Source organism: Typopeltis vanoorti, chromosome 19 (assembly GCF_054136105.1).
Source record: "Typopeltis vanoorti isolate ZY-2024b chromosome 19, IOZ_Tvanoo_1.0, whole genome shotgun sequence".
In the NCBI taxonomy this organism is placed as follows: domain Eukaryota; kingdom Metazoa; phylum Arthropoda; class Arachnida; order Uropygi; family Thelyphonidae; genus Typopeltis; species Typopeltis vanoorti.
In genome coordinates this window covers 49,720,878-49,748,777 of record NC_143567.1, presented here as the reverse complement: position 1 = coordinate 49,748,777, position 27,900 = coordinate 49,720,878, and the positions used below count along the sequence as shown (strand labels likewise).

Genomic DNA, 27,900 nt, shown 5'->3' with positions numbered 1-27,900 from the left:
TGGTGCCACAGCATTGTGTTGTTAAAGCTGACTTGAAGTTTCCTATTTGCCAATTTGGTGTTTAGGTGAAAAAAAACTAACCTAGTCTTATTGAGGTTTGGTGTTAGTCTCCATTTATTAAAGTATTCCTCAATGGCTCTAAGGTCATTTCTGAGAATATTTTCAGTTACTTCGATGTTCTTATGTTGGGTGGTGAGAGCTATATCATCTTCATAAGCAAATTTTCTTGACCTAGTTGTCAGTAGATCAAATGTATATAAGTTGAATAAGATTGGCACTAATACTGAGCCCTGCAGGAGTCCATTATTCAGCTTTCTCAGTTTGCTCATTTTGTTTCCCAGTACCACATGAAAGAACCTGTCAGAAAGCATCTTACTAATAAGTCATACAATGGATTGTCATGGTATGACAATCTTGTATCAGCTTGTATAGCAATCCCTCTTTCCGTACCATGTTGTATGCAGCAGTAAGGTCAACAAACACAACAGAAGTTTTCAAACACTGAAAGCCTGCCTCAATATGGGTAGTAAGGCTTAATACTTGGTCCATACAAGTATGTTGAGCTCTAAAGTCTGATTTCTCAACAGGGATAACTTCAGATATTTTTGGTCCAATTCTGTTAAGGAGGAGTCTTTCGAGGAACGTATAACAGCAACTGAAGAGTGCAATTGGGCGATAGCTCTCTGCTTGATCTTGAGGCTTGTTGAGATTTAATATGACTATTATTTTGTTCTCTTAAAGACTGTTGGAAGGTTTCCCATCTTTAAAATGTGAGGAAAGAATCTTGTTTGTCATTGATGAGCATTTTTTCCACTGTTAACCAAGAATTCAGGATGAATACCATCAAAGCCGGATGTGATTTGCCAGTTTTAACTTCCATTAAGGCCTCAGTTATTTCATCTCTGGTGAATTCTCTTGAAAATTGGGGACTATCAGCTGCTCTTTGTCATAAGTTTCTGAGTGATCTTTTAACCTCCCATGTGTGTTGATGATCTTGAGGGTCTCTAAACAGTGAGGTTATTCGACAAGCAATTTGATCTGGAGTCGCCAAAGAATCTTTATGGGTGACTAGGTTACTTCCACCTTACTTCTTTAATAGGCTTTAAAGTCTAAACTGGTGACAGTAATCATGCTGTATTGACCTGGAAAACAGCAAACAATATGGATGTTCCAGTTAGGACAGGTGACATGCTGAATTGCAAAGCTGAAAATTGTGACAAACTCAGGAGAATACGATGTTCAGTCCCATGGTATCATTTACCAAATGGGAAGGATTTCAGCAGCACATGAGAAGCTTTGAAAAAGATGCTTAAATAATGAAGCATTTGATTATGTTTGAAAAACATAATCAAATGTTTGAAAAACTTAAAGTTTGAAAAACAAATAGGATGGCAACAAAATGGTTGTGCAACCTTATTAAGCAAGAGATCCATAAGAAGAAGTTGAAGAAGAAGGAAATTTCTCTGTAGCAAGATTGCAGTTTAATTTAATTTTGCTAAATCTTTTTATGTTTTGGTTATTTCTTTAAACAAATTGCCTTTTTTCCCCTGCAACTTTCTGTGCTTTTAGATCTATAAAGTGCTCATTTGAACGTTCTTCTTCCACTGTTTCCACGTCTTCAACTCTATGTCTTCATTGTCAACTTCAACTCTTTATTTAGCTAGCAGCCTTTTCTTATTTTTCACAGAATAATCTCACTTTGTCTTTCTGCTTATGCTTATTGAGCTTAAAAATGTTTGATATTTCCCAGAATATGACCTTCTCTCACATATTCACTCCATTCTCTTACTCATTGATGCTCAATATCTTTCTTAGGTCTGTTCTATTGGTATTTTCTTGGGCACTATACTGCTGAAAAAAGGTTACCATTTTTTCTCTACTTTCCTATCAATCCATAAACACACCTGCACATGCTGGTTATTACTCATTTATTTTTCAGTTTCTAAAGTATTGTGCCAACTTCTCTTCCTCCCTTTTCATTCAGTCTGTCTCCAGAACAATTTTCCTCATTGTTTTTCACATGTCATCATGCTGTCTTCCTTCTTAACCCCCCCCCCCCCGAGTTATAGGGTTTTCAACTTCTTGTGTGTTGAGGGTTAACATATAATATAATCTTGTATATGCTAAGTTGTATATTTTATCTTCATATATAATTAAATATTATTTTTGACCAAGAACAATGTGTTATGATGTGATAGAATATGCTTTACAAGTGCCGATCACCCATTGGTTTTCATTGTTATCTGAAAAATATCAATAAATGACATTCTTTTGCATTTAGTTGGTTACTAATTGAATTACTTTGATTGTGACTTATTTTATTTACCTTATGTAGTTATGAATTATTTATGGCCTCTGTAATATGTCACATGGTATAGTTTCTCTTTTGGCAAGCAGCCTGTTAGCTATTAGTATGGCAATGAGTGTCAGAAGCCTTGTTTTTTATACTTTATGTTGTAATGCAGGGTTTTTTTTTTTTTCAATTGAAATATATTTCTATATGTTCTACATTCTGTTTTTATTTTTCAATGTAAATTTTAGCTGTGAATTTATTTAAATAAATACTAATAAATTTTTGATAAAAACAAGAAGGGAAGGAGGGCATGGACTAAAAATGTTAAGAATCATCTGAAAAAAAAATCCAACTGGACCTTTTTTTTTTTCAGCTAAGAAGATAGAGAATTAGAGAATAACTAAATATGTATCCATATATTATAATATTCATCATTCTTACTATTTATAATCCAGTACATTAGAAGTTAAATGCTTTTAATGTTTTTATCAAAAATTTATGATTTCAAAAAATAAGAAACTAAAAATAACTTAATTTTGTTTTTACTATTTTTCACAGATTCCACGACTTCTTGGCGAGATTGCAGCATTTGGGGGGAGTAATATTGAGCCCAGTGTTAGAAGCTGCTTTGAGAAGGTAAGGGAAGGGTACAAATCAAATTTTTATTATTTTCATTAATTACTTCTTCCTGAAAACATACTTTTCTCTTCAATTTTTGTTTCTTTATCTTTCTTTATTTCTATTTTGATAAAAGTAATAGATGGATTTTTGTATAATGCTTGTCGTATGATAGCAGAAGAATTGAACTTGAAAGGAGCAGCAGCACATCAGGAGAATAGAGATGCAGAGGACAGTTTATTTGAAACTATCTAGTGTGAGATTGAAGCCAACCAGATGAAATATACAATCAACCCTCGACTTACAACTACTCATAATTATATGGCTATCCCATTAACATGAATTGCTGTTCTCAAGGCATATTATAAAAAGTACTCTTTCTCAGGATGTTACTGATACTGAGCTGTGAAAAACCCTCAGAAATTTTTGGAAGGAATATATGAGGCCATCCCTGGAAGTTGTAAAAGGGTAAGAAGTAAGTTTTTTGCATGGAGAGTGGTAGGAGCATGGAATGCATTGCCTGAGAGGGTGGTGAACATCCAGACTATGGATGATTTTAAGGAGTTATATTACAGACTTTGTGTTCACTAGTGTTGACCTCCTGCAATGAGTCTTGTGACTCCATGGGGGTCAGGAAAAGAATAATAATAATAGTATAATATCTTACATTACGCAAAGACTGTAGATGCAGCATGAAATGAAGCCACAGCAAAATGGAGTTTGGCAGAAGTTACTGAAATTATGTTCATACAGTAACAGGATTTGACAACGACAAAGGCATGCAAGAAACAACTGATGATAAGACAATGCTGCTAGCCAAAGAGTTGGAAGTTGACAAAGATGTAGAGCTGAAGGTGTGGTAACTGTGAAAGAAGAGCTCTCAAATGAAGACCTTATAGATCTAGAAACACTAATATTTTCAGAAAAAAATAAAAATACCAGAAATCCCCCCCCCCCCAAAGAAAAAGGAATAAAGCACTAGAAAATTTTCCAAAAATCTTTTGCTAATTAAAATTCATTTTTTTTATTTATGTTGTGTCGTGTCTTCTATTTCTATACTACTTATGAATTAGCAATCATATTGCTGATGTGTCGTATGCGATGCAGTGTGCATTCTCAAATCAGCTACTCAACTCCCCCCCCCCCCCCCAAGATTAAATCCTGAGTGTGCTACTGATGCCTTGATGAACTTTAGTTGATTTAAAAAAAAAAAAAAATTGTATACCTCAAGAAATGTCTGTATATGATTATCTCTCAGCTTGTATGCATTTTAGAATAATTGTCTTTAGTAGCCAGTGTATTATCAGAAAAAAATCCCTCCACCTTTTTGGTCTGCTATAATTTCTTGTAAAGAACATTATTTGTAAATGATGGTGTTTTTTTCATGATAATTGATTAAGAAACACCATCATTTACTTAAAATCTATAATCATAATTTTAAATATTATGACTTCTCTTTGGGATTCTTAGCTTAATAATAGCTAACTCATAGCTAAGTGTGACCTTGGATAACCCTTGTTGTTTATTCAGAAATCCTTTTAAGATAGGATATGTGAATCCTTTTAACATCAGATTGCAGTCTGGCATAAGGATGATAATTATTTATTATTTTCTGTATTGTGGTCTTGTTATATCCATTAAGTGTGGATCTCCTGCAGTGAGTATATTCACACAACTTGACATCATCATCCTTCACTCATCAGGTATTATTAAAAGCCTTGTGCACAGAGCACACACAAACAATTTGTTTTTCTGACAGAGTCTCTTCTATTAGAAGAAGTAAATAAAATAAAACTCACTATCATTTAATGGATATAATAAAAGCATGATGCAGAAAATATTGCTAGTTATCATCCTTCTTCCAGACTGCAATCTGATGTTAAAAGGATCTGCATACTCTACCTTAAAGGGACTTCTGAACAAATAGCAAGGACTCTCTGCAAATATAATCCATACACCACCTTCAAACCATCCTAAAGTTATCTTCTTTCCCACCACTTATTAAGGATAAATGATCACTAGGCCGGTGTAAATGGGCATGATGCATTTAGGTGTTAATAGTCCATTTTTTTTTTACTAGAGTGATAGTGCAATTTTGCATGAATATAATGCCTTTTGTCAATTTCTTCCAAAATATTGAATTGCAGACTCATCTTTGCTACTTTGGATAGACATGGCTATTCTGATGAGATCAGAATCCAGGCACATCAAGAATATATAAGATTTCTGAAATCAGAAGGCTCATGTCATTGACACTAGACACTGAGTTCACTGGAATCAAATAAAGAGGTTGCACTACAATAGGTTTAAATTTTATTGTCCACTTTTTTAATCATATGTAGCTCTATGCCACCATCCTAATCTTAATTGAATTTCTTGCCTGTCTGTAAGTTTTGGAAGTAATTTTTTTTTTTAATTACATAACATTAAATTATATTTTCCTGGAATTTTGTTTCCTGCTACTCACTCAGCTGTGACTGAGACACATGGAAGTATATGCATGCTGTATGTCATGTTCTTGGGTTCATATTTTATATGTTGTAGCTGATGCTTCTGCTTTCTCCCTGAATGATGCTCATGTTACATTGAGCAAAATGTATAGTTTATATCTACCTTTAAATTGTATATCTTTAAATTGTACTTAAAAAATTTGCATATCAGAGGATTGCTGTCATTATAAACATATAACAAGTATTTGGCTTCAACTCGAATATTTTATATATTAATATAGTCTTTGTACTAATAGTGTTTATTTATACAATATAAGAATATAAATTTTTTCATTCTCATTTGTTTATATCTTTTGATTGTTTTCAGTCAGGAAACAAAAAAGAGATCCAAGCAACTCACTTTTTGAACTGGTTGCAACAAGAACCACAATCACTTGTGTGGCTTCCAGTACTTCACAGGTTAGGTGCTGCAGAAGGAGCTAAACACCAGGCCAAATGTAACATCTGTAAACAATATCCTATAGTAGGATTTAGGTATGAATAATATAATATTAAACAAATGCTTTCTTGAAGTTAATTTTGTTTAAGAAAGTATTAAAGTTGGTGTTGTTGATCATGGGAAAGGGAAATTGCTGTATTAAAAGAGAGGTGATCTTCTGTATATTTAAAACATTTACAATGTATAATTAAAAAAGAAAAATTAGGAAAGGTTAGAAGATTGAAAAAGTACTATCTCTTATAAAGGAAGTAAATGTTTTGCAAGTTTCCATATAAAGGCTTTCCATAAGAAATCTGTTATGTGGGATTTTAATTTTATTGTAGAGAACTCAGTAAATAGTAAAAATTGCATGTTCAGCAAGGCCAGCTTGTTTAGGCTTAAGATACTGTATGTAAAACTTATGCTTTTCACAGCAGATAAAGGTAGATCTTCCAGATTGTCCATTATAAGACAACCCACAAGAGCAAGGAATCTGAGAGACATATGGAAAACTAAGCAGTAGAAGCTTTTTTGTGAAAAAGAGAAAGGTTGAGATTTTTCTGATAGGACAAAATGCCACATAGATATTGAGAGGCTTGAATTTTTTGCAATACATTAAGTTATTCCTTTCACATAAAGTAGTGGAATATGAGTAATTTCTTCTTGAGCAGGAAGAAAGTGGAAATTCTATAGCTTTTGCAAGCTTTGCTAATGAAGACTTCATTAAAAAGGACAAGGAGGACTGGACAAAGAGTTGACCTAATGTAATGTAATTCTCTATATAGTAAGTCATCTGTAGAACAAAGTATGGGCATGATGCATTTAGGTGTTAATAGTCCTTTTTTTTTTACTAGAGTGATAGTGCAATTTTGCATGAATATAATGCCTTTTGTCAGTTTCTTCCAAAATATTGAATTGCAGACTGCCACCCTGTTGACAAAGAATTAGCAAATCCAAAAAAAGCCATTTTGTTGTTTTCTTCTTTGTCTTCTTCTTTTTCAAAGTGAACTGTATTCTGGGATTAATTTCATTTATTTTGAATATGAAATGTTCCACATCAGGAGATGGACCATTCCAAACTGCAAAGATATTGTCAGCATACCCTGTACAAAGTGTAGGTATAGGAGAAATCTTATTGAGGAGATGTTATTTGAAGTGTTCCATAAAGTAGTTAGCAAGTAGAAAAAAAAGGACTTCCCATCATTGTACCTTCAGTCTGTTGGTATAATTTATTTTAAAAGATATCCAGAGTGAATAACAAAATTGGAAAGGCTTGGTAAGATGGAAAATCTTGCTTGAGTAATTCAATGGTATCTGACAATAGAATGTTGATGAAAAGTATATACTATATCTAAGCTGATCATAACAGAAGAGGCTCAAAGAAAGATCACAAATTTTGTTTTTAAAGTCAAAAGTCCTTAATATGAGTGGAAGATTTTCCTGTGAAAGTAGAAAATAAATTTCAGAATTACTTAGATAAATTATAAGTAGGACAACGGACATAACCAAAGGTCTTAATGAAACACCAAGTTGTGATTCTTTGAAAGACCATACAACCTTGCATAAAAGGTGTGAATTCACTTCGGTAAATTATGGAGACTACAACCATGTTAGGAATAATTACTTTAATTTCTTAATGTTTCGACCTTCAGATTAAGATCCTCATGTGGAGTACACACACACACACACACACACACACATATATATATATATTTATACACATATACAAAGACAAGCTATATTGCATTTGTTTTAAACAGTATGGCAAAGTGACAATGAGTTGTTTTCTTTTCTTTTAGGCTTACATGGTGATCCGAATGCATTTTTGAAAATTATGGAGATAACTACCGTGTTTGAATAAAAACTTTAGTTTAATATAGCTAAAATCTACATTTGATGTTTCGACCTTTATGTCAAGGTCATCTTCTGGAGCATACAACTATACTCAGGAAACAAGCTATACTACAATCAAACTGGTTTGTTAACACGTTCGCTGCCACGCTACTTCGGCATAGTCTGTTCCCGTACGCCGAGCAATTTCACTTCTTCAAGGTCAGTACGGTAATCTTGTTGCCGGAGGTAAGCGTCATATGAGTATACTCGTAGTTGGCTTGTGCAGAGCATATACCATCTATGAGAATACACAGTTTTGATGCTAGCTCCACAAGCCAAGCATTTTCATTTCTTCAAGGTCAGTACAGTAATCTCGTTGCCGGCGGTAAGCGTCATACGAGTATACTCGTAGCTGGCTTGTGTGGCTGGTTTACGTGTTAAAGCGAACGTGTTAAAGACACTGACCAACCAAAATTCGCTCCCGTTCCTAGACACACTAGTCACACGTCTTCCTTCAGGCAGTCTATCCTTCACGGTCTACCGAAAACCGACACACACTGGCCAATACATACATGCTAATTCATACCACCACCCATCACAAAATATGGAGTCATTAACACCCTTAAAAACAGAGCCACAACTATTTGCTCTAACCAGCAAGCCCTGAAACAAGAACTAAAAATCATTAGTGACACATTCATAAATAATGGCTATAACAAAAATACTGTTAATAAAATACTCTATAAAACTACAACAAAAACGAATCTAGATTACAGTGAAACCATAGCCATTCCATACATTAAAGGGTTATCAGAAAAAATCAACAGAATCCTACAACATTATAACCTCAATGCCACCTTTAAACCACCCGCTAAACTTAAAACCATATTCAACTCCTCTAAGGATCCTCTCCTCCCATTAGCACATCCTGGAGTCTATTGCATCTGCTGCACCTGTAACTTACCGTACATTGGTGAAACAGGATGGACAATCCCTATACGCAAGAAATGACACATTAAATATAACCATTATGGTGAAGCAGGCCTCTCAGACCACGCACTCATCACCTTACACCAAATCAACTGGAAAAGCACTTGCACCTTACACCGCACAAAAACATGGTACGAAAGGAAATTTAAGGAATCCTGCGAAATCCTGATAAACCACCCAAATATCAACAACAAAGATGGCATGAAAATTCCAAGGATCTGGATGGCACACATTCAGCCAACCTAATATGAAAGATCCAGCATAAGTCAGGACTCTAGCCAATCCTTAGCTAGTATTAGAAACCATTCCTTACCAAATGGCTGGAATGATGTTAATATATGTATATAGTAGACAACACTAATAATAGGACTCTAGCATTGATGTATAATTTTTTATTTTATTTTATTTTATTTTTATTTTTATTTTTTTAATTTATTTTATTTTATTTTTTAATTTATTTTTATTATTATTATTATTATTATTATTTTTTCTCTCACCAGAGGTTAGGCCAACAATTGTTGTAGCGGTTGGTCAGTGTCTTTAACAAACCAGTTTGATTGTGGTATAGCATGTTTCCTGTGTATAGTTGTATGCTCCAGAAGATGACCTTGACATAAAGGTCGAAACGTCTAATGTAGATTTTAGTTATATTAAACTAAAGTTTTTATTCAAACACGGTAGTTGTCTCCATAATTTTCAAAAATGCATGACAACGAGTTGATCAATCATTATTCTACTGGCCTGACCTCTATTGGGAAAAAAAAACTATATCAAAGCTATATCCTATTATAAATAGGATATAGCTTTGAGGCTCGTATGAACCTGTTGTGAAAATTTTTAACAACAACAAGAGTTCACAGTTCAGTTAATGATGCTGTATAAAAAAATGTTATAAAAACAGTTGGGTTGATATTCATGTAGATAACTGAAGGCAAAAAACTTGGCTGTGTCCACTGTGCTAATGGGGAAACAGTCAAGTCACATTTGGCAACTCTCTAAGTAAAATCCTTGGAATGGTGAATGTGCACTATTAAAGCAAATGATGTTGAGAAAAAGGAACTGAAAATACATACTGTGGCAAATCTCCCATAAACCAGAACTTTATATTGAGAACTAGTTAAGCTTTTAGCAGATCATTGTTACTTAAACCTTTTGCCCCCCCCCCTACTGTGCTTTGTGGACTCTATCTCTCTTATATGACCAATGTTGGGCTGCAGTCCTACATTTCAAGTAACCTCATGTGTTCATGGGAAGGAGTAGTAACTAAAGTAACACACCTTATGAAATAATTCCTACTAAAAGTGAGAAGGAGGAAACATGGAAACATCACCATTTGATAAACCTATATATCAGAAATTGGAATAAAAAAAGGGGGGAATAATGCTACAAGAAAGTGACAGTTAATGGTTAATTTAGTTTTTCACCTGTAACAGATACTGTGATCTTATTAGTATTCTCTCAGGAAATAACAGTTTTTTTTTTTTAATCTGTGTACATATTGTAAATTTGGGTAATTTTACATGACAGAGCAATTCTTATAGATATGAGACCTCTGTTAGCTTTTTTTTTCTTCACCTTCTTCCCTGGTCAAATTTATGAAACACTTTGAGCAAGCTATTCTTACTTCTGTACTCGTATGCATTTAAGCAGAATCTAGTTGCATGTCCTCATGTTGCATTTGGCCATGCAACCCTTCCTAATACATCTCAACTATAGAACCGTGCCTCAATAATTTTTGGCCATATGTAACCCCCTTCATTTCCGTATTTCTCACAGACTTCTGAAAACTGACCCAAACACTTGTCATCACAAAAAACTTTCAAACAGAGCAGGACCATTTGTTCCACAAGACCTGAATAGTGCTCTAAACAGAAAACTTCAGAAGACATTGGAAACTTTGCAGACGTTCTTTACATAAACAAACTTAGAAAAATAGTAAAATTTTATGCAAATGCTATCTGACCAACATTTAAATCAGATGGCAATATAGCTTCACTTATTTTCTCTGCTAAATCCACTTCTTTTCTCATCTCAGAGTTTACTAGATTCCTTGCGCATGTAAGATATCTTATTATGAACATATTAGAAGATCTGCACTAGCCAGAATATAACCAGATTTAGACCTAGATTTAGGTCTAAATTTGGTTTATTCTGGCAGATCTGGAATTTCGGATTGCAGGATCTTCATAGGCCATAGAGAGAGAGAGAGAGAGAAAGAATGAATTCTATGCAGCAGCCACAATAGAGAATAACTATTTTTCAAGAAATTACAATGTATACTGAATATTAATTATAATAACTTTAATTAATACTTCTGATATTTCAGCAACATTATGTTGCAGTCATCTGAGATCACAGAACAATAATATGTGCATGCAGGCACTAACACTTGGTAAATGAGGCTGAAGAAAGGCATCCAAAGTGAAGCCTAGAGTCCTAAATGCTACCCCCCCCTAGTGGGCTAAATTAGATGAGTGCCTTTTTTCAGCCTCATTTACCTAGTGTTAGTGCCTGTGTGCAATATATCATTGTAGGTGGGCAGTTAAATTTTAGGTAATCTGAACTCTGCACCAGATCAAAATTTCCACTTTGGGCCATGAATAAGCAGTGTGGTATTGGTGTCACACTAGATGATAAAAATCTATCATCTAAAGACATTCACAAACATTATGCCACAATGGAATTTGAATTCACAGTCATAGGTTGGAAAGTAAAGTAATATCTATTACTTTACTTTCCAAAGTAAAGTATGTGCTATAAGAAATTAAGGATTGCCATTAAGTCAGAGATTCTCATTTGGTCTCTGCATTACCTCTGAACTATTAGGATTTTCTTTCTATCATCAACTCTGAATTAATTCATATACCTATATTTTGAATAGTAATAGGATACACTACCACTACAGATATGTTATATTTCCTTATCTCATATATACAGTTTAACATCATCATCAGCCATATTCTCCATTGCTAGACAAATGCCTCTCCCATTGGACATACAGGGTGGCCCATAAGTCACAAAGGGGTTTAAACATTTAATAACTTTTTTATTTATTAATTATTTTTATTCTTTTTTTTTTTGTTATAATGAAATACAGAAGCTGGAGATTTTTTATTGCTTATGAAAAACCACATTCACCTTCACAAAGACAGACCCTATGATATTTTCCATGACAGTTGTTAATGTTTCTGGATGTAGGGCCCTAATTTCTGCATGAATGTGTTCTCCTTCAGCTGATCGATGGTCTCGGGCCTTGTTCACATACACCTTTTCCTTCAGGTAACCCCACAGGAAGAAGTTGGGAGCCATCGGATCTGGAGAATGTGATGGCCAATTAATTGCAGATCTTTGCAAAATTATTTGTTCGCCAAAATCAAATAATCTAATACTGATTTTTAAAATAAAATTGCACAATTTTGGTTCATTATTAAGTAATGAACTTTTCCACAATTAATTTCCCAAATGGTCCTTAGAATACCTGAAAAAATAAAATAAATAATAATCAAAAAAACTATTCACATTTTAAACTACTTCATGACTTACAGACCACTCTGTATGATATAAGGAATTCAACTTCTCTTTAGATCCTCCATTGTTTTATTATACATCTATGCTCAGCTTGAATGATTGTATACCTATACAGCATAATCTGACTTAGATTCTCTCTCTCTCTCTCTCAGGTGCAGCATCTGGGATTATATTATTATTATTATTATTTTAGTAGTACTTATTTATTGCGAACTTCTTTCTTTTTACCCCAGGTATCGTTGTCTGAAGTGCTTTAACTTTGATCTTTGCCAGAGTTGTTTTTTCTCAGGCAGAAGAGCAAAAAATCACAAACTAACTCATCCAATGCAGGAATACTGTACTGCTGTAAGTAGCATAAATATCTGTTATCTGCTTATTACATTACTTCTATCTTTTATTCAGTAAATTTTATATAAACAAAGTTGCAATATACATATAGTATAGGTAGATAATAGAATTGCTAAAATGTCAAAAGTTTATTGAATAAGTTTACAAATTTCAATAAAATTTGTTTTCATCTGTTACTGGAATAATAACAACAGTAATATTATTGTATGTATCCATAGCTTTTGTCCTTTGAACATTGATTTCTTAAATTATGTATGTCATGGAGGAAAATATAGTATTTTTTTTTTTTAATTGAAGAAACATTGGATGCTCATAGAGATAAACAATCTAAACGTATAAATCTATAATGAATCTAATGATCCTGTATAATCAGATGGGACATATCCTATCTATGTAATTTTTAGTACTTTTTAATACAGTATTATTTCTTCTATATAAAAGTCATATCTTCCATTTCATGTTAAGCTCCATGGCCCCCTTTACTGCTTATAATAGGATGGTTAATCCTATCAGCATCACATGTTATGGCTGTTAATTGGTATTCTGGTATCCTTTGCTTTTTTTTTTTTTTTTTTTGATTAAAAAATTTGAGTTTCCATGAAGAAAAACCCTTCCATTTCCATATGAGAATGTCATGTGGAGGTGGAAGGGTTTAAATTCGGGTCTTTCCAACTAAAGGTTATTATCGATACCAACTTAGCCGCAGAGGCTCCCTTTGGTCACACACACACACACACACACACACATATATATGACTAAGAAAAAAAAACATCAGCTCACACCATGCTTCCAGATCCCAACACATCAATAAATTAACTCTCATCAGGAAATTCAGTCGACTAAGACAGGAACAAACAACTCGTCAATCTCCTATTGGTTTACAAAACATGGAAAATGCGATTAACAAATCCTCACATACCCTTTCTTCAGCAGAAATAAGTGTTCTTTCTAAAGGGCTGAATTTCATCCTGTCCCCCACTTCCATTCCTAAGGAACTTTTTCTAACCGAAGTAGAAAAGGCTGCCTCACATTTACCAAAACAAACCGTGAACCTACTCAGAATTGAAGCTATTTTTACCACAAACAACAGTCGTCGTCCTGCAGATAATTTATCCTAGGCTGAAAGAAGAGCTATCCACCACCTTCGTAATGACAATGATATCATTATCTTACCTGCAGACAAAGGGAATGCAACTGTAGTCTTAGACAGATCTGATTACCGTTCCAAGATCAACGGTTTATTAATATCTGATACCTACTCTCTCTTACAAAGTGACCCTACAAGGGAGTTTCATAACCGTACCAACAACCTTCTCAGATCTACTTCAGAAATTCCTAGACACACCAGACTATCTCTCCGCTCTCTCCATCCCCTTATTCCCCGTTTGTACGGCTTTCTGAAGATCCACAAGGCAGACACCTTTAAGAACAATAGTTGAAGGTATTGACTCGCCTACTTACAGCCTGTCTAAATACCTTGCCATTTCCTTAAAACATCTCATTGGTAATTCCTTCTCTTATATAAAAATCTCTGAAGATTTCATTTTGAAGATGAAAAATTTAAAACTCGAGGATTCTGACAGAATGGTTAGTTTTGACATTGTCTCTCTTTTTACAAATGTGCCAACAGAAGAAGTACTCAATCTACTTAAAAACAAAGTTTCCAAGAAAATTTTGCTCTATTAACGCACTGCATAAACTCCGGCTATTTCTTTTTTGAAGGAAAAATATATAAACGAACCAGTGGCTTAGCTATGAACAGCCCATTATCTCCGGTCTTAGCCAATATTTTTCTAGAAGACTTTGAAGAGAGAGCTATTTCAAACACAACATTAAAACCTAAACTGTGGCTGTGATACATTGATGACATCTTCCTTATTTGGGAACATCAGAACTAGAGATGAACTACTCGGAACTACTCACACTTGCATGCCTCTTCTCATCACTTCACTCCACAGAAATTTGGTATTATTTCCACTCTGGCCCATCAAGCAAGATCTCTTATTTCAGTAGAAGAAGACCTTCAAACAGAACTCAACAATCTGAAAAGCACATTCTTAAACAGTGGCTATTCTTCTCGAAGCATCACTAAACATCTACATCCATGTATCCAACCTCACCAAGAAGATAACTCCAATCCTATTACTCACATCCAATTGCTGTTCATAAGCTCTCTATCTCCAAAACTGGCAAAAATAATGAAGAAATTCAACATTAAAACCTACTTCACCACCCTACCAAAGCCTCGTTCTTTTCTGAGTCGTCGCAAACCAAAACACAACCAGCTTCAGTTTCCAGGAGTTTATAAAGTTGTCTGCAACTGTGGTAAACCTTATTATGGACAGACTAATAAGTCTATTTCACTACATCTTGAGGAACACCAGCATGACATCTCTTACAAAAGAACCCATGCAAGCGCACTCTCCAGTCATGTTTTTTTCTCCGCTAACTGTAATCTAGAAGAGCTTCAACACCAGATAGATTGGAATCTTACGACCGATATCTATAAATGCAGTGACGAACTTGAGAGACGTATCGTAAAATCAAAAGAGATAATTCTGGACCCATCACACATAAACAACAATTTAAGCTACAGTTTGCCTGACGCCCACAGCATAGTGATCAAGTTCTGGCACTCTCAAATCAGTTGCCACTCACTTAAAACTCACGCTAGTCCTGCCACGTGGACACCAGTTCAAATATGACTGTTGCTATTTCTATTTTGTTAATTTGAGAAGTCCATGTTTTTTACCTTGTTATTTTTCCAGTTTTTTGTTATTATTTACACACCTGAAGAGGGCTGCGTTCCGACGAAATTAGTCGTGTTATATTGAAGTTTTCTTACCTTTCTCGGTGTTCTTAGTCAGTATAATTATTAATTTTTATCTATATATATATATATATATATATATATATATATATATTCACACACACACACACACACACACACCTGTATTTATTTACAACTATCTGTTCATATATAAAATTGATATGAAAACTAAAGGTAACAAGTATTCTAGATGTCTAGAGTTCTTTGAAAAAGGGTTACATGGAAGTAGAAACTAGAATATTTGCATTTCAAATATTCAAGAGAAATGCAGTCAGGAATATATATCAGTCTTTGAGGTAGAAAAGCCTATCAAAAATCTAAAATGTGAAAAGCCAGCTGGAGTAAATGATATTCAACCAGAAATGTTCCAATGTGGAAGTAGAAATGTTTTATAGTAGCTGCATTTGCATAATTCAGAAGGTCTAGTCAGAAGATTGAATTCCAGATTGGAGTAGCATTTTTTCCTAGTATCCTTCTGTAAATATGGAAATAAATCTGAATATGAGAATTTCAGAAGAATTTTCTTACGTAAGTGTTTCAGTTAAGACTTATGCAAACATATTTGAGAAGAAGATAAGAAAAATTGTGAAAGAGAAACCTTTTGAAGAACAAGTATTCAGACAAAATGCAGGTTGTCTAGATCAGAGTTTCACTTGAAGACAGTTGAAAAATCATTAGAATATAACAAGAATCTGTATTTAAGTTTTGTAGAAATGGAAAAAATATACAAGGTGCCAAGGGAAATGCTGTTTAAAATGCTACAATTATATGGTATAAACAGTACCGTCTATTGCTACTGTTTACACTAAAGTACGTTATTTATAATGGTTTATTCCAAACTTTCATAAGTCAGTAGTTAGAATGGAAGGAGTTACAGGAAGATGGTTTGATGTAAAAGACAAGGGTGCACATTATTTCCACTATCATTCATTATCTATATATTCATATTATGAAGGACACTGCCCCTCCATATAAGTTGGGTATGGGGGCAGTTTCCAAGAAGAGTAGTAGTAAAGTAACTAGTAGTGTGCCTCAAGAGTATGTTTCGAGGTAATTGTTGAATTTCTATGTTAATGATATTGGGAGAGGTGTAAATGGAGACATGTAGGTGTTGCAAAGTTTGGGAGAACTATGAGGAGTAAAGCAGATGCTTTAGCTTTAGAGGATCTGAATAGACTCTGAGTGGGCAAGTAGCACTTGCCTGCTCAGGGTCTATTCAGACAACTGAAGCTGCCAGTTGTCTCTAGAAGAGTATAGTTTCAATTAACTAACCTATAGCCTACCCACAGTACTTAAAATGCACTATAGGTTTATAATTTTTCATGTGTGGTATTCATATTAAAAAAAAATACAAAGCTGGTGCTGGTCTTAAAAGAATTATGTTTCAGATATGCTACAAAGGATTGTTGGCAGAACTATGGTTTATTCCGAATAAAAAAGGAAGAAAAGCAGGAGTGAGAATCAGACCTGTCAGTTACCACAGATTATGATCTTTAGCTGGATAGTTTTAGTGTGTGGTATGGAAAAATGGAGCATGAAAAAAATGTGTGAATGGGAAAAGCATAAAAGTGCGAGAGACTGATAGTATTGTATGGCGGTTTGATGATAAGAGGTACACTTAATGAAAAAGTGATGAAAGTATGTTTTCCAGGTGCAAAGATAAAGGCTGTTAGTGATATTGTAAGTATACAGAAGAATGGAGCGAATGAGTTGATTGTATTGGTTAGCACAAATTTTTGAAAGGTGATAAATATGCAGTGAGAGAAGATATGAAAGAGTTGTTAGTGAAAGCAAAAATGAAGAACAAGAAAGTAAAGATTGTGAGTCTGCTGCCTCAGTATGATAGGACAGATCTGAGAAGGGTCATGATTGTCAGTGAGAAGACTGTGCAGGAGGAACAGTGTGCAGTTGATGTATCAAGTGAATTTGATGGACAAAAGCACTTATATATGCCTGACAACACTTTCTCCAAACATTTTAACTCCAAAACCATTTAAATGTAGTCTATCAGGCATGTCTTTAGTGAGAGTGTGGTAGTGTAAAACCAGTGAAACCAGAGATATTAGGGAGCCTGAAATCAAGCATGTGTCTGGCCATCCCTGTGATAAATGAGTATGGGTACAATAGTGATTATGCAATGTCGGACGGGATTTCACATGTCTCCAATTTAAACGAGTTAGTAACGACATTACAGAAGGGTAACTATGGCTACAAAGGGACATTGAAATGTATGTACACAAATGCAAGAAATATCAGGCATAAGGGTGAGGAGTTTTTGGCATTGGTATGGCCAAAAATTATAGGCATCAGTGAGATTTAGTTGATTTAAAATGATATAGTTACAGGGATAGAATGCAAATGGTATTGTATTTTCAAGGAGAATAGAAGAAACAGGATAGCATGTGGGATATTGCTGATGATAGCTGCAGAATTATAACCAACAAAATTAGAAGTTAAAGAGGATATTAGGTCTGAGGGAGATGATTCATTTGAGAACTAATATTTAAGGAATTGACAGCGTATACTAGAAATATAGATTAAATAAACTTTAATATATACTTTCCGATATTTCGGCGAACGTCACATTGCCATCTTCTTGGGAACTTACTAAAAAGACACGTGCACATAAGTACTAATAACAGCAAATGAGACTGAAGCTAGGAAGCTAACGTTTTCCTAAAGTCCTGATGGGGCCCCCTGGCGGGCTATATTGGTAGTTCTTGGCCTGCCACTGTGTACTCAATCTTAAAGACTACTCAGGTAAGCTCAAGGCTTTATTATTAGATCGTTCCACTTACCTCCCCATTGATTACAATCCCACCAACTCACAAATTAGAAAACTCCATAGGCTCCTTAAGAAGGTCACTTCTTGGCCTGTGGAGATTACCAACAGACTAAAACCCTATAACTCTAGACCCGCCCCCCCCCCCCCCCCCCGCATATATGGGCTCCCAAAAATACACAAAGAAAATGTGCCATTACGTCCCATAGTGGATGGCATTGATTCCCCCACTTACAAACTAGCCAAGCATTTAGCCAAAGCACTCTCACACTATACTGGCAATACACCATCACACATAAAAAACTCAGCCCACTTCAAAGCCAGTATAGAAAACCTTACACTCCAACATAATGACATAATGGTCAGTTTTGATGTCTCCTCCCTATTCACGAATGTCCCCCTCAAAGAAACCTTAGAGCTAATCCAAGCTAAATTTCCTCCTGATATCTCATCCCTATTTCAGTTTACAATGAACTCAGGCTATTTCGTTTGGCAGGAAAAATTCTACAAACAGATAGAGGGGACAGCCATGGGTTCACCACTTTCCCCACCCTTGGCCAACTTCTTCATGGAGACGTTTGAAGAGAAAGCCTTAAACTCAGCCCCACAAAAACCTACCATATGGCTTCGCTACGTTGATGATGTTTTCACTATTTGGCCACATGGCCTGGATTCACTCCTCTCCTTCCTAACACACTTAAACAACCAACACCCTAGAATCAAATTCACCCTGGAAAAAGAGGAAAACAATAACCTCCCCTTCCTAGACACACTAGTCACCTGCCAACCTGATGGAACCTTGGTTTTCTCAGTTTATCGAAAACCCACCCATACAGGAAGATACATTTACCAACAATTCCACCCCCACCTCACAACAATATGGAGTTATTAAAACATTATTCAACAGGGCAAAAATAATCTGTTCTAATGATCAAGCCCTAACCACTGAACTAAATCACATCCGGGACACTTTCTCAGCCAACGGCTACCCCCTCCAAAAAATCCAAAAAATACTTAACCCAGTTATCCACAACCCACCACCCCCCTCCCCTTCACAATAAAGATTACTCTAAATCCATCACCATTCCCTACATCCGAGGCACCTCGGAAAAAATCAATAAAATCTTAAAAAAACATGACTTTGACCACTTGTTACAGACCACATAGAAAACTGGCATCCCTTATCCGCTCCACCAAAGACCAACCACTTCCCCTAGACCTACCTGGTGTATACCAGGTCCCTTGCAGCTGTAAACTGTCCTACTTTGGCCAAACAGGCAGGACAGCAAATATCAGAATCTCAGAACACAAGGATTACATCCGATTTCACCAGTACAGCCACTCTGGGCTTGCAGACCACGCTCTGGATACTCGCCACAGAATAAGATAGAAGAAAGCCACAGTAATACACCGCAGCAAGTTCAAGTATGAAAGACTATTCATGGAATCAGCCTCGGCCCTTAGGAACATGCCAAACCTCAACAAATTTGGATGCATGAGACTGCCCCAAATTTGGGAAACTTTTATCAGAAGAACTTCAGCCCATAGGCCAAGAACTACCAATATAGCCCGCCAGGGGGCACCATCAGGACTTTAGGAAAATGCTAGCTTCCTAGCTTCAGTCTCATTTGCTGTTATTAGTACTTGTGTGCACGTGTCTTTTTAGTAAGTTCCCAAGAAGATGGCAACGTGACGTTCGCCGAAATACCGGAAAGTATATATTAAAGTTTATTTAATCTATATTTCTAGTATACGCTGTCAATTCCTTAAATATTAGTTATCATGTTTAACCAGCGTATAAGCCTCTCAACAAGAATAATGATTCATTTGAGGCTGTCTGGTGTGAGATAGAGGCAAATAGGACAAAAGACATTGTCGGGTGCTGCTATAAACCAGGGGGTCCACAAGAAGATGTAGATGCTATGTATCGGCAAATCAGCACAATGACTGTAGACTGAATAATTATAATGGGAGACTTTAACTATGGGGGACATTGATTGGAGGGAGGAAAGGGGACATGGCAAGATGAAAGTGAGATTTATACAGTTGCTAAGGGGATGATTACATGAAACAACATGTTATAGAGAAAACAAGGGATTTGAGAGGGTTGGATGTTATAGTAGCATCAGAAGATATATCAATAACCAAGGTAGACACTGCCTCCAATTGGGGAGAGTGGCCATGCAGTCTTGTTCTTGGAAGTTGCCCAAACATGTGGGGTTCTCTATCAAGAAGGGGTTTATGTTCAACTACAAGGCTGGTGTTATGAGAGACTCAGGAGTAATCGTTTGGAACAGTGCCATGGCTTGAGAAGTTACAAGGAACGAATGTCAGTAGTTCATGGCAGGTCTTCAGAGATTACTTGAGAGTAGCAGTATCAGACTGCATAATCAAGGTCAGAAGGATAAACCAAGTCGGAATTAAGTGGATGAGTAGGGGTATAAAGCAAGAGCTGCAAAAAAAAAAAGAAAACATTTTCGAGGAAATATAAAGAAAAAAGTGATCACCATGCTCATGAGCAGTGTCAAGTGCAAGCAAGAAGAGTGACTAGTATGGTAAGGAAGGCCGAAGTAAACCCAAAAGAGATTTTTTTGTTATGTAGCAAGTAAGAGGATAAATGACTATGGTAGAATGACTTTAAACAATGCTCATGATAGGAAGGTGATAGATGCAAAAGAAATAGTAATCCAGGTGGTGATTTTACAGTTGCTGATGTTACTGAGCTCCATATCAACATTGAGGTAGATGAACAGGAGGTGTTCAGAATATTAAAAAATATCAATGTGTCTTAGTAACTCATTCATATTTTATAATAAAGTGACAGCAGAATTGGATAAAGGTAATGGCTGCACCATGATACTGCTCGAATTTGCTAAGGCATAAAATACCGCATGGAAAACTATTACAAAAACTGGCATGTTTTTGTAATAGTTTTAGAGAGGATGGAAATGTATACGAGGCTAGTAATATGGATAGGGTGATGGACAGATACCAGAGAATAGTATATGGTCTGTGACTAATTCATGATAATCAGAGACCTCAACAAATAGTAGGATGTTTTGTTGATTGTTTTAAAATTTATATAGTTTACATTATGAAATGTTGACATATCATTGTTTATGTATTGATGTGTAATTTAGTTTGCTGAATTTTGCAACTAAAAGTGATCCGAATGAAACTGAAAGTGAAACAAATTGATAAAAATTAATATAGATCCTAAGTACCAAATTTCATTAAATTTTTCATCAAATTTTTACTCCCCAGTAAAAATATGATTGAAAAAAAAAAAAAAATTGAACCATATGGATATATTCTAGTATAAGTTCATATTCTAATATAAAAATTTAGAAGGAACCAACCAAGATGGTGAGTGGTCTGTGGAACATTCCCTATGAGGATAAATATTGAGGGTGTGACTGCAGAAGGTGGTCAATAGGCAGATAAGAGGGGATATAATAGAAACCTTTAAGTTATTTAAAGAGTTTTATAGAATTGATACAGGAGCAATATTTCAACACTTAGCTTGGGGGGGGGGGGGCAGAACAAGAGATCAACCACGGAAGTTGAGCAAAAATGTGGTTAGTAAGGGTGAGAACTGAATTTTTCACTTGGAGAGTTGTGAATGAATGTAATTGGTTGCCAGAGTATTGTTAATGCTTTGTCTGTTAATTTATTCATGGAGAGGTACGATAGATTGTGTGGATAATGATTCCAAATACTAAATTTGGAATCCTTAAAAAAAAAAAAAAAAAAAAATTATAATATTATTCATCCACCCAGAGTCCAGGAGTTAAGTTTCATACAAATGGATGAAAAAACAAGTCTAAGGGAAACAACACCTTCCTAAAGATTCTGCAGAAAAATGGTGTGCCAAAAGATAGACCTAAAAAAAAAGAATGCAGCTAAAAAAAAAAAAAACTCCTCCAACTGGCTGCATAGCAAAAAATTTCCTTAGGATTTTCTTTCTATCTCAGGGCCAATCTCTTCTCATATTCCAATTGTGCCTTCCTTACCATACTAGTCACTCTCCTGGCCCGGTCTTATATTTTACAGATACCAAGAAATTTTAAACCTGGTTTTACTCCATTTCCCAAGTATACAAACAGACTAAAAGTCAAGTTTGTGCCTGCAATACTTTCTACCGGTCTTATATTCTTCATGCATCTGCTCTCCTTATAGCTCTTCCATTACCTCTTTTTTACTTCACACCAAATTGTGTTCTCTTTTTCACTTGTGGTATACAGCTTGCTATTGCTGCTAATAAATATTCCTCACAAGTTCCCAAGCACTAATGATATCTTGCTCTTCCAATTCCTCCCTGCATGTAACTGCCCTAAGTTGATATCTAACACTGTTGTAATCACCTGCTTTATAATTCCACATACATTCCTTTCTCTTTGATATTCCTGCATGTCTATTCATCTTCCAATTCAAAACCAGATGGTCACTCTCTCCACCTGGGGACAGAGATGCCATCTCAGTTATAATCAGCTCTTTTGTTGCTATGACCAAATCTAAAACTCTTGAACCGCATGTTCCTTCTACTACATATTGCCTAAGACACATGTCCCTCAAGAATTCCAGAAATTTTATTCCCTTATTACTGCATGATTCATGATTTTCTACCCTGAGAGGACATAAGTCATTATTTATCATAAGCAATACTCCGCCACCATGTTTTCCCTTCCTATCATGTTGAAAAATACTGTACCATGCTACTTCTAATCGTGACAATATATCATCTTTCTTCAACCACATCTCTGCGATCCCAATAATCTTTGGACATACTGATGCTATCAATGCCACCAGTTTGTCTTCTTTATTCCAGATACTCTGTATTAGTATAAATAATCAAGGCATTGTCACTGTTTCTATACCTATCATTATTTCCTCCACACTCCACTGGATTTAGCATTACCTGATGTATCCCCCCCCCAAGCACCTATTCCCACCAGAGACCACCCCTGCTACTATCCACCTGATGATTCTAGTTTCTCTGCATTGACACACTGACTGTTCAGAGAACAGTTCTCTCATGATGCCTACGTCCTCATGAGAGCTGATCATTAACTTTTTCGTCCGTCATAATTAATAAAAAAGTTTATCTCTTAATGTCTCTTTCTTTCATTAAGTAAAAATATGAGGGTTTAATTTAGAACATTATTTGCATGTATTGTCTGGAATTGTGTCATCAGTTATATTACTGGTGGATCTTGGGACATGGTCCCCCCCCCCCTCAAAAAATAAACATACACCTAAACCTCTTTTTACGCGATAGATATGTTCCTAAAAATTACGCGTAAATAGAAGTCACATAAAAAGAACTACTGACTCCATAGAAAAAGTGAAGATTGATTCCAAACCTGAAATATAAGCAAAATAATGAAAAAAACAAACATTAAATTTGTTAGGATCATAAGATTTTTATTTACATTTCATGGAGAACACACATACATATAATGAATTTTAATAACTTTAAAAAAAAACATATTCATTTCAGTTGTTTGCAAGGATTCTATAAAAAAATTATGTTATTCGCTATCAGTTTCTGACAATAAACGCGAAAGCTTTAGTTTTTGTGAGACTGTAATATCACTAGAACTATTAGATATGGTATTATCGTCATCAACTTCTGCCTCAACTTGTGGAATTCTTCTTGTCATGTCTTGAACAAAAGTACCACTGGTTGTTTCAGTAGTTTTAGGCATGAACTCAGTTATTAATCGCTGTGTTGATGCTTTAGATAAGTCGCGATATAATTCTCTGTATGAAGACATTAACAACTTAAGCTCACATGTAAACTTCACAGCACGTTCTTCGTTTGCATCATGTCAGGCAAAATAATTGCCTAAATTACTGGCCAGTTTAAGACCTTCTTTAATTATATCAGCAGTAAAAGTAGGATTATCTTGATCATTAACTTCTTCACTTTCAGGAGTCTCAGAAACAATCTCCACTATTTCGTCTTCGCTAAGAGGTTTATCAATTAACATTTCTTTGATATCTGCCGACGTAAGATCATCAAATCGTTCTTCACCAATTTCACATGCAAAACTTATTATATTGGGGAATTCTGCAGTATGATTGAAGGGAACACAGGAGCATTCTCTTTAACACATGCGGGCCAAATAGCTTTCCAGCATGCATTCATAGTTTCTGGTCTCAATTCAGATAACGATAATCGAACCTGATCAATACAATCCGTAATTGAAAATTTTTTCCACACATCCATAACTGACAGTATTTCATCATCATTTAGCTTGTTCAAAACATACTGAAATGTTCGTCTGACATAATATGTTTTAAAAGTCGCAATTAAATTATACTCTGATCTAGAGGTTGTAGCAATGATGTGGTATTGGCGGCAGAAAAAAAATTGCACATTTGGGTGTTCTACGGCAGGATGACCGGGTGCATTATCAAGAATCAAAAGCATTTTAAATTCGAGACTCTTGTCATTCAAATAGTGTCTAACTTCTGGCACAAAATGGTTGTGGAACCACTCAGTGAAAATATCAATGGTCACCCAAGCTTTTTTGTTGGCCATCCAATGAACTGGCAATTTTTGAAAATCTACGCCTTTCATTGGCCATGGTCTTAACGATTGATTTATGAGCAGTGGTTTTAACATCCGATCTCCTAAAGTGTTTGAACAAAATAGGAGTGTTATGCGATCCTTTGCTGCTTTGAACCCACCAACAGTTTTTTGCATTTTTGATACGTAAGTTCTGTTTGGCATTTTTTTCCAGAAAAGGCCAGTTTCATCCATATTCCAAACTTGTTCACAAGTGTAACCTCCATCTTCAATTATTTTAGCAAGTTTTTGTGGAAATGCTTTAGCAGTTGTTTCATCAGCAGAAGCCATTTCACCTTTAATTTTTATATTATGAAGAGCATGTCTTTTAATAAACTTAGCCAGCCAACCATTGCTTGCATGAAATTCATATTTTTTCCTTGATTCAGATGAAGTATCTGGCTGCAGTTTTTTAATTTGTTCATAAAATCTCAATGCTGATTGCTTGATGGAATTTCCGTCAAGTGGCATTCTTTTTTGTACATTATCTTCTATCCACATCACTAAAGCTTTTTTTGGCCTTTTCTAGAACAGTATCTCTTGTTGTATGATGATAATTTCACACTCGATTTTGTACCAGAACATACTGCTTTTCTAATAGCCTCTTCATTTTTCTCTATAGATCTGACAGTTGATTCATGGACTCCAAAATGCTTATTCACAGCCGTCGCACCTTCCCCAGTTTGAAGACAATCTAAAATTTGAATTTTTATATCCAAGGAAACGGCTTTTTTTTTTTTTTTTTTTTTTTTTTTCCCCTGTTATCGGCAACATCATGTGAGGGCTGGATTAAAATCTTTGGTTAATCATTTATTATTTCTTGGCAAAATTATTAATTTTATAATGCAATTTTTATTTTTATTTCACTTAAAAAATGCAAATGCAAAAAATGCGGTAACTGTGTTGTCTACTCAAACACCAAGTTCAAACTGCTAAGAACTGCTTTTTTATGCGCAGTTAGTTATGTAATTCGGGGAATTCCCAATAAATGAAATTCGTAAGAATTTAGAATTTTCTTAATTGAAACAAGAATGCAAAAACAAAAAAAAAAATTCTCAGAATTTTCTTGAATTATGGATTTTTTCCTAACTTAGACTTTAGGTCGGTCAAGTAAAAGTGAATAAAAATCATGTAAAAAATTATTTCTGATATCCCAATTCGCGTAAAAAAATTCGCATAAAAAGAGGTTTCGGTGTATATTTAATTTCCAAGTTATATTTGGAAATAAGATATTTGCAGAAAGTTGTTCAGTTGCAGTTTTGGGTTTAAAGTATCACCATAGAGATAGCTTAAGAATCATAGCTGGTAGAAATCCTTTACAGTCTTTAAGAAATGTGAAGATCTTACTGCTAATGCTGATGAAATAAATCACCAGCAATTAAATCCATTTTGCTGTTTTTATTTTAGGAATGAAATTGATTCTTTTGCAAATGCATAATGTCTTCATAAAAACAACATGCACCTACTGTTGAATATTGTTTTTATAATGACAGTTCAATTAAAATTGCAATTATTTCTTGAAATACTCTCTTCTCCTGTTCTAGACTACATCAGGCGAAGATGTCAGAGATTTTACAAAGATAGTTAAGAACAAATTTAAATCAAAAAGGTACTTCAAAAAGCATCCTAGACTTGGTTATTTACCAGTACAAACAGTTCTTGAAGGAGATGACCTTGAAAGTCCTGCACCATCTCCACAGCACACATTATCCTCCCAGGAAATGCATTCTAGGTTAGAGCTTTATGCTAGTAGGTAAGTAGTTATTTGAAGATTTTGTTGCTTGTATAGGACTGCTTTTATAAAGCAGAACTTACTTAGCAAGTAGGTACTAGCATAATATAATTTATCATGTTTTGGTAGCCAGAGACAGTGTTTATTCATAAAGCTTAATTTGGGTGTTTTAGATTTCTGTCACATAATTCCTCAGAACTTTCTCTATAAAAGAGTCTAGAACTTGATGTTTGATTTATTAGCTGAGTTATTACCTGATATCTTAGTTTTTGTCAATGATGAACTCATTTTACTGGTCATGAAAATGAAAGAAAAGCAAATGTCTTCTAAATGTATATTAATGGAATTTTTTAAAATTTTAATTTGGAATCATCCTGTGTGTCACCTAATATATTATAGTATTTGAATGATATTATATTGTTATAACATTATAAATGTCTGAATGGCTACTAAATTCTATATCTCATTTTTGTAAATACTACTATTTATGTGTCAAGTGGCATAACTCTTCCATTATTATGTATTTTTCAGGTAATATGTTTTCTTAGACTTGCATATGACACAGAATATAAGCAATTATAGATTTACACTCATTGAAGAATATAAATACAGTAATCCCTCAATTATCCACCACTATGGGGCAGCAATTTGCTAGTTGAATAATTGAAGGGTTGACAGTTATATGGTGCTGCTAGAAGTTGCTTGACACATTCAAGAGTTTGATAATTAAAATTTCATACATTCGAAGATCAGGTAATTGAGAGATCACCGTACATCATGATTAATCTTATTTAAAAAAAAAAAAAGCTATACACTCATATGGTAACTGGAATTCATGGCCAATTCACACATACATTGTTTACTCAGGATTAACAGCATTTTTGTTGAGAAAAGTGAACATTCATTATGATTAAGATTTAGAATGTTAATAATAATTTTAGTTTCCTCAAACTTTCTCTTTAAAGGATAATGATATGTAATTCTCACATGTAAATGTTGGGATTATCTATATTAATACTCATGCCATTCAAATTCTCTGTAGTAGCATAGTTTACCATGGAATTGCAATTCCATGAGGGCTTGGAATTTAATCTCACCTTAGTTCTTTCAAAAATACTGGAGAAATCAATCGACAGTTAGCTATTATGATACCTGGAAATCCCTCAAGCTTATAAACAATCATAGATATGATTTCTTGCTCTGTTGAGCAACAGGGAATCATCTTGCTTACATCACCTGTCTTTGGACAAATAACATGGAAAGTTTGGAAAAATTCAACTCTCAATATCTCTAAGGTATTCGATCAGATTTGATAAAAACCTATTACATAACTCATTTTATGGCTTTTCTTATAATTTCTACAACTGAATTACCAGCTTTCACTTCCTGATCATACTCCTTAACCTCATCATCATCAAATTCCTATATACATCCTCAAGGGTTG

General features: G+C 34.8%; 1 protein-coding gene across 1 annotated transcript in view; it reads left to right on the top strand.

Annotated features, from left to right (window-relative positions):
- Positions 1-27,900, top strand: part of Dys (Dystrophin) — a 923,162-nt gene that overhangs the window by 853,177 nt on the left and 42,085 nt on the right. The window contains exons 63-66 of the mRNA XM_090409612.1: positions 2,852-2,929; positions 5,729-5,895; positions 12,424-12,535; positions 26,269-26,477. Of these exons, the coding sequence (XP_090265738.1) occupies positions 2,852-2,929; positions 5,729-5,895; positions 12,424-12,535; positions 26,269-26,477 (566 nt within the window). The remainder of the gene's footprint in view (positions 1-2,851; positions 2,930-5,728; positions 5,896-12,423; positions 12,536-26,268; positions 26,478-27,900) is intronic.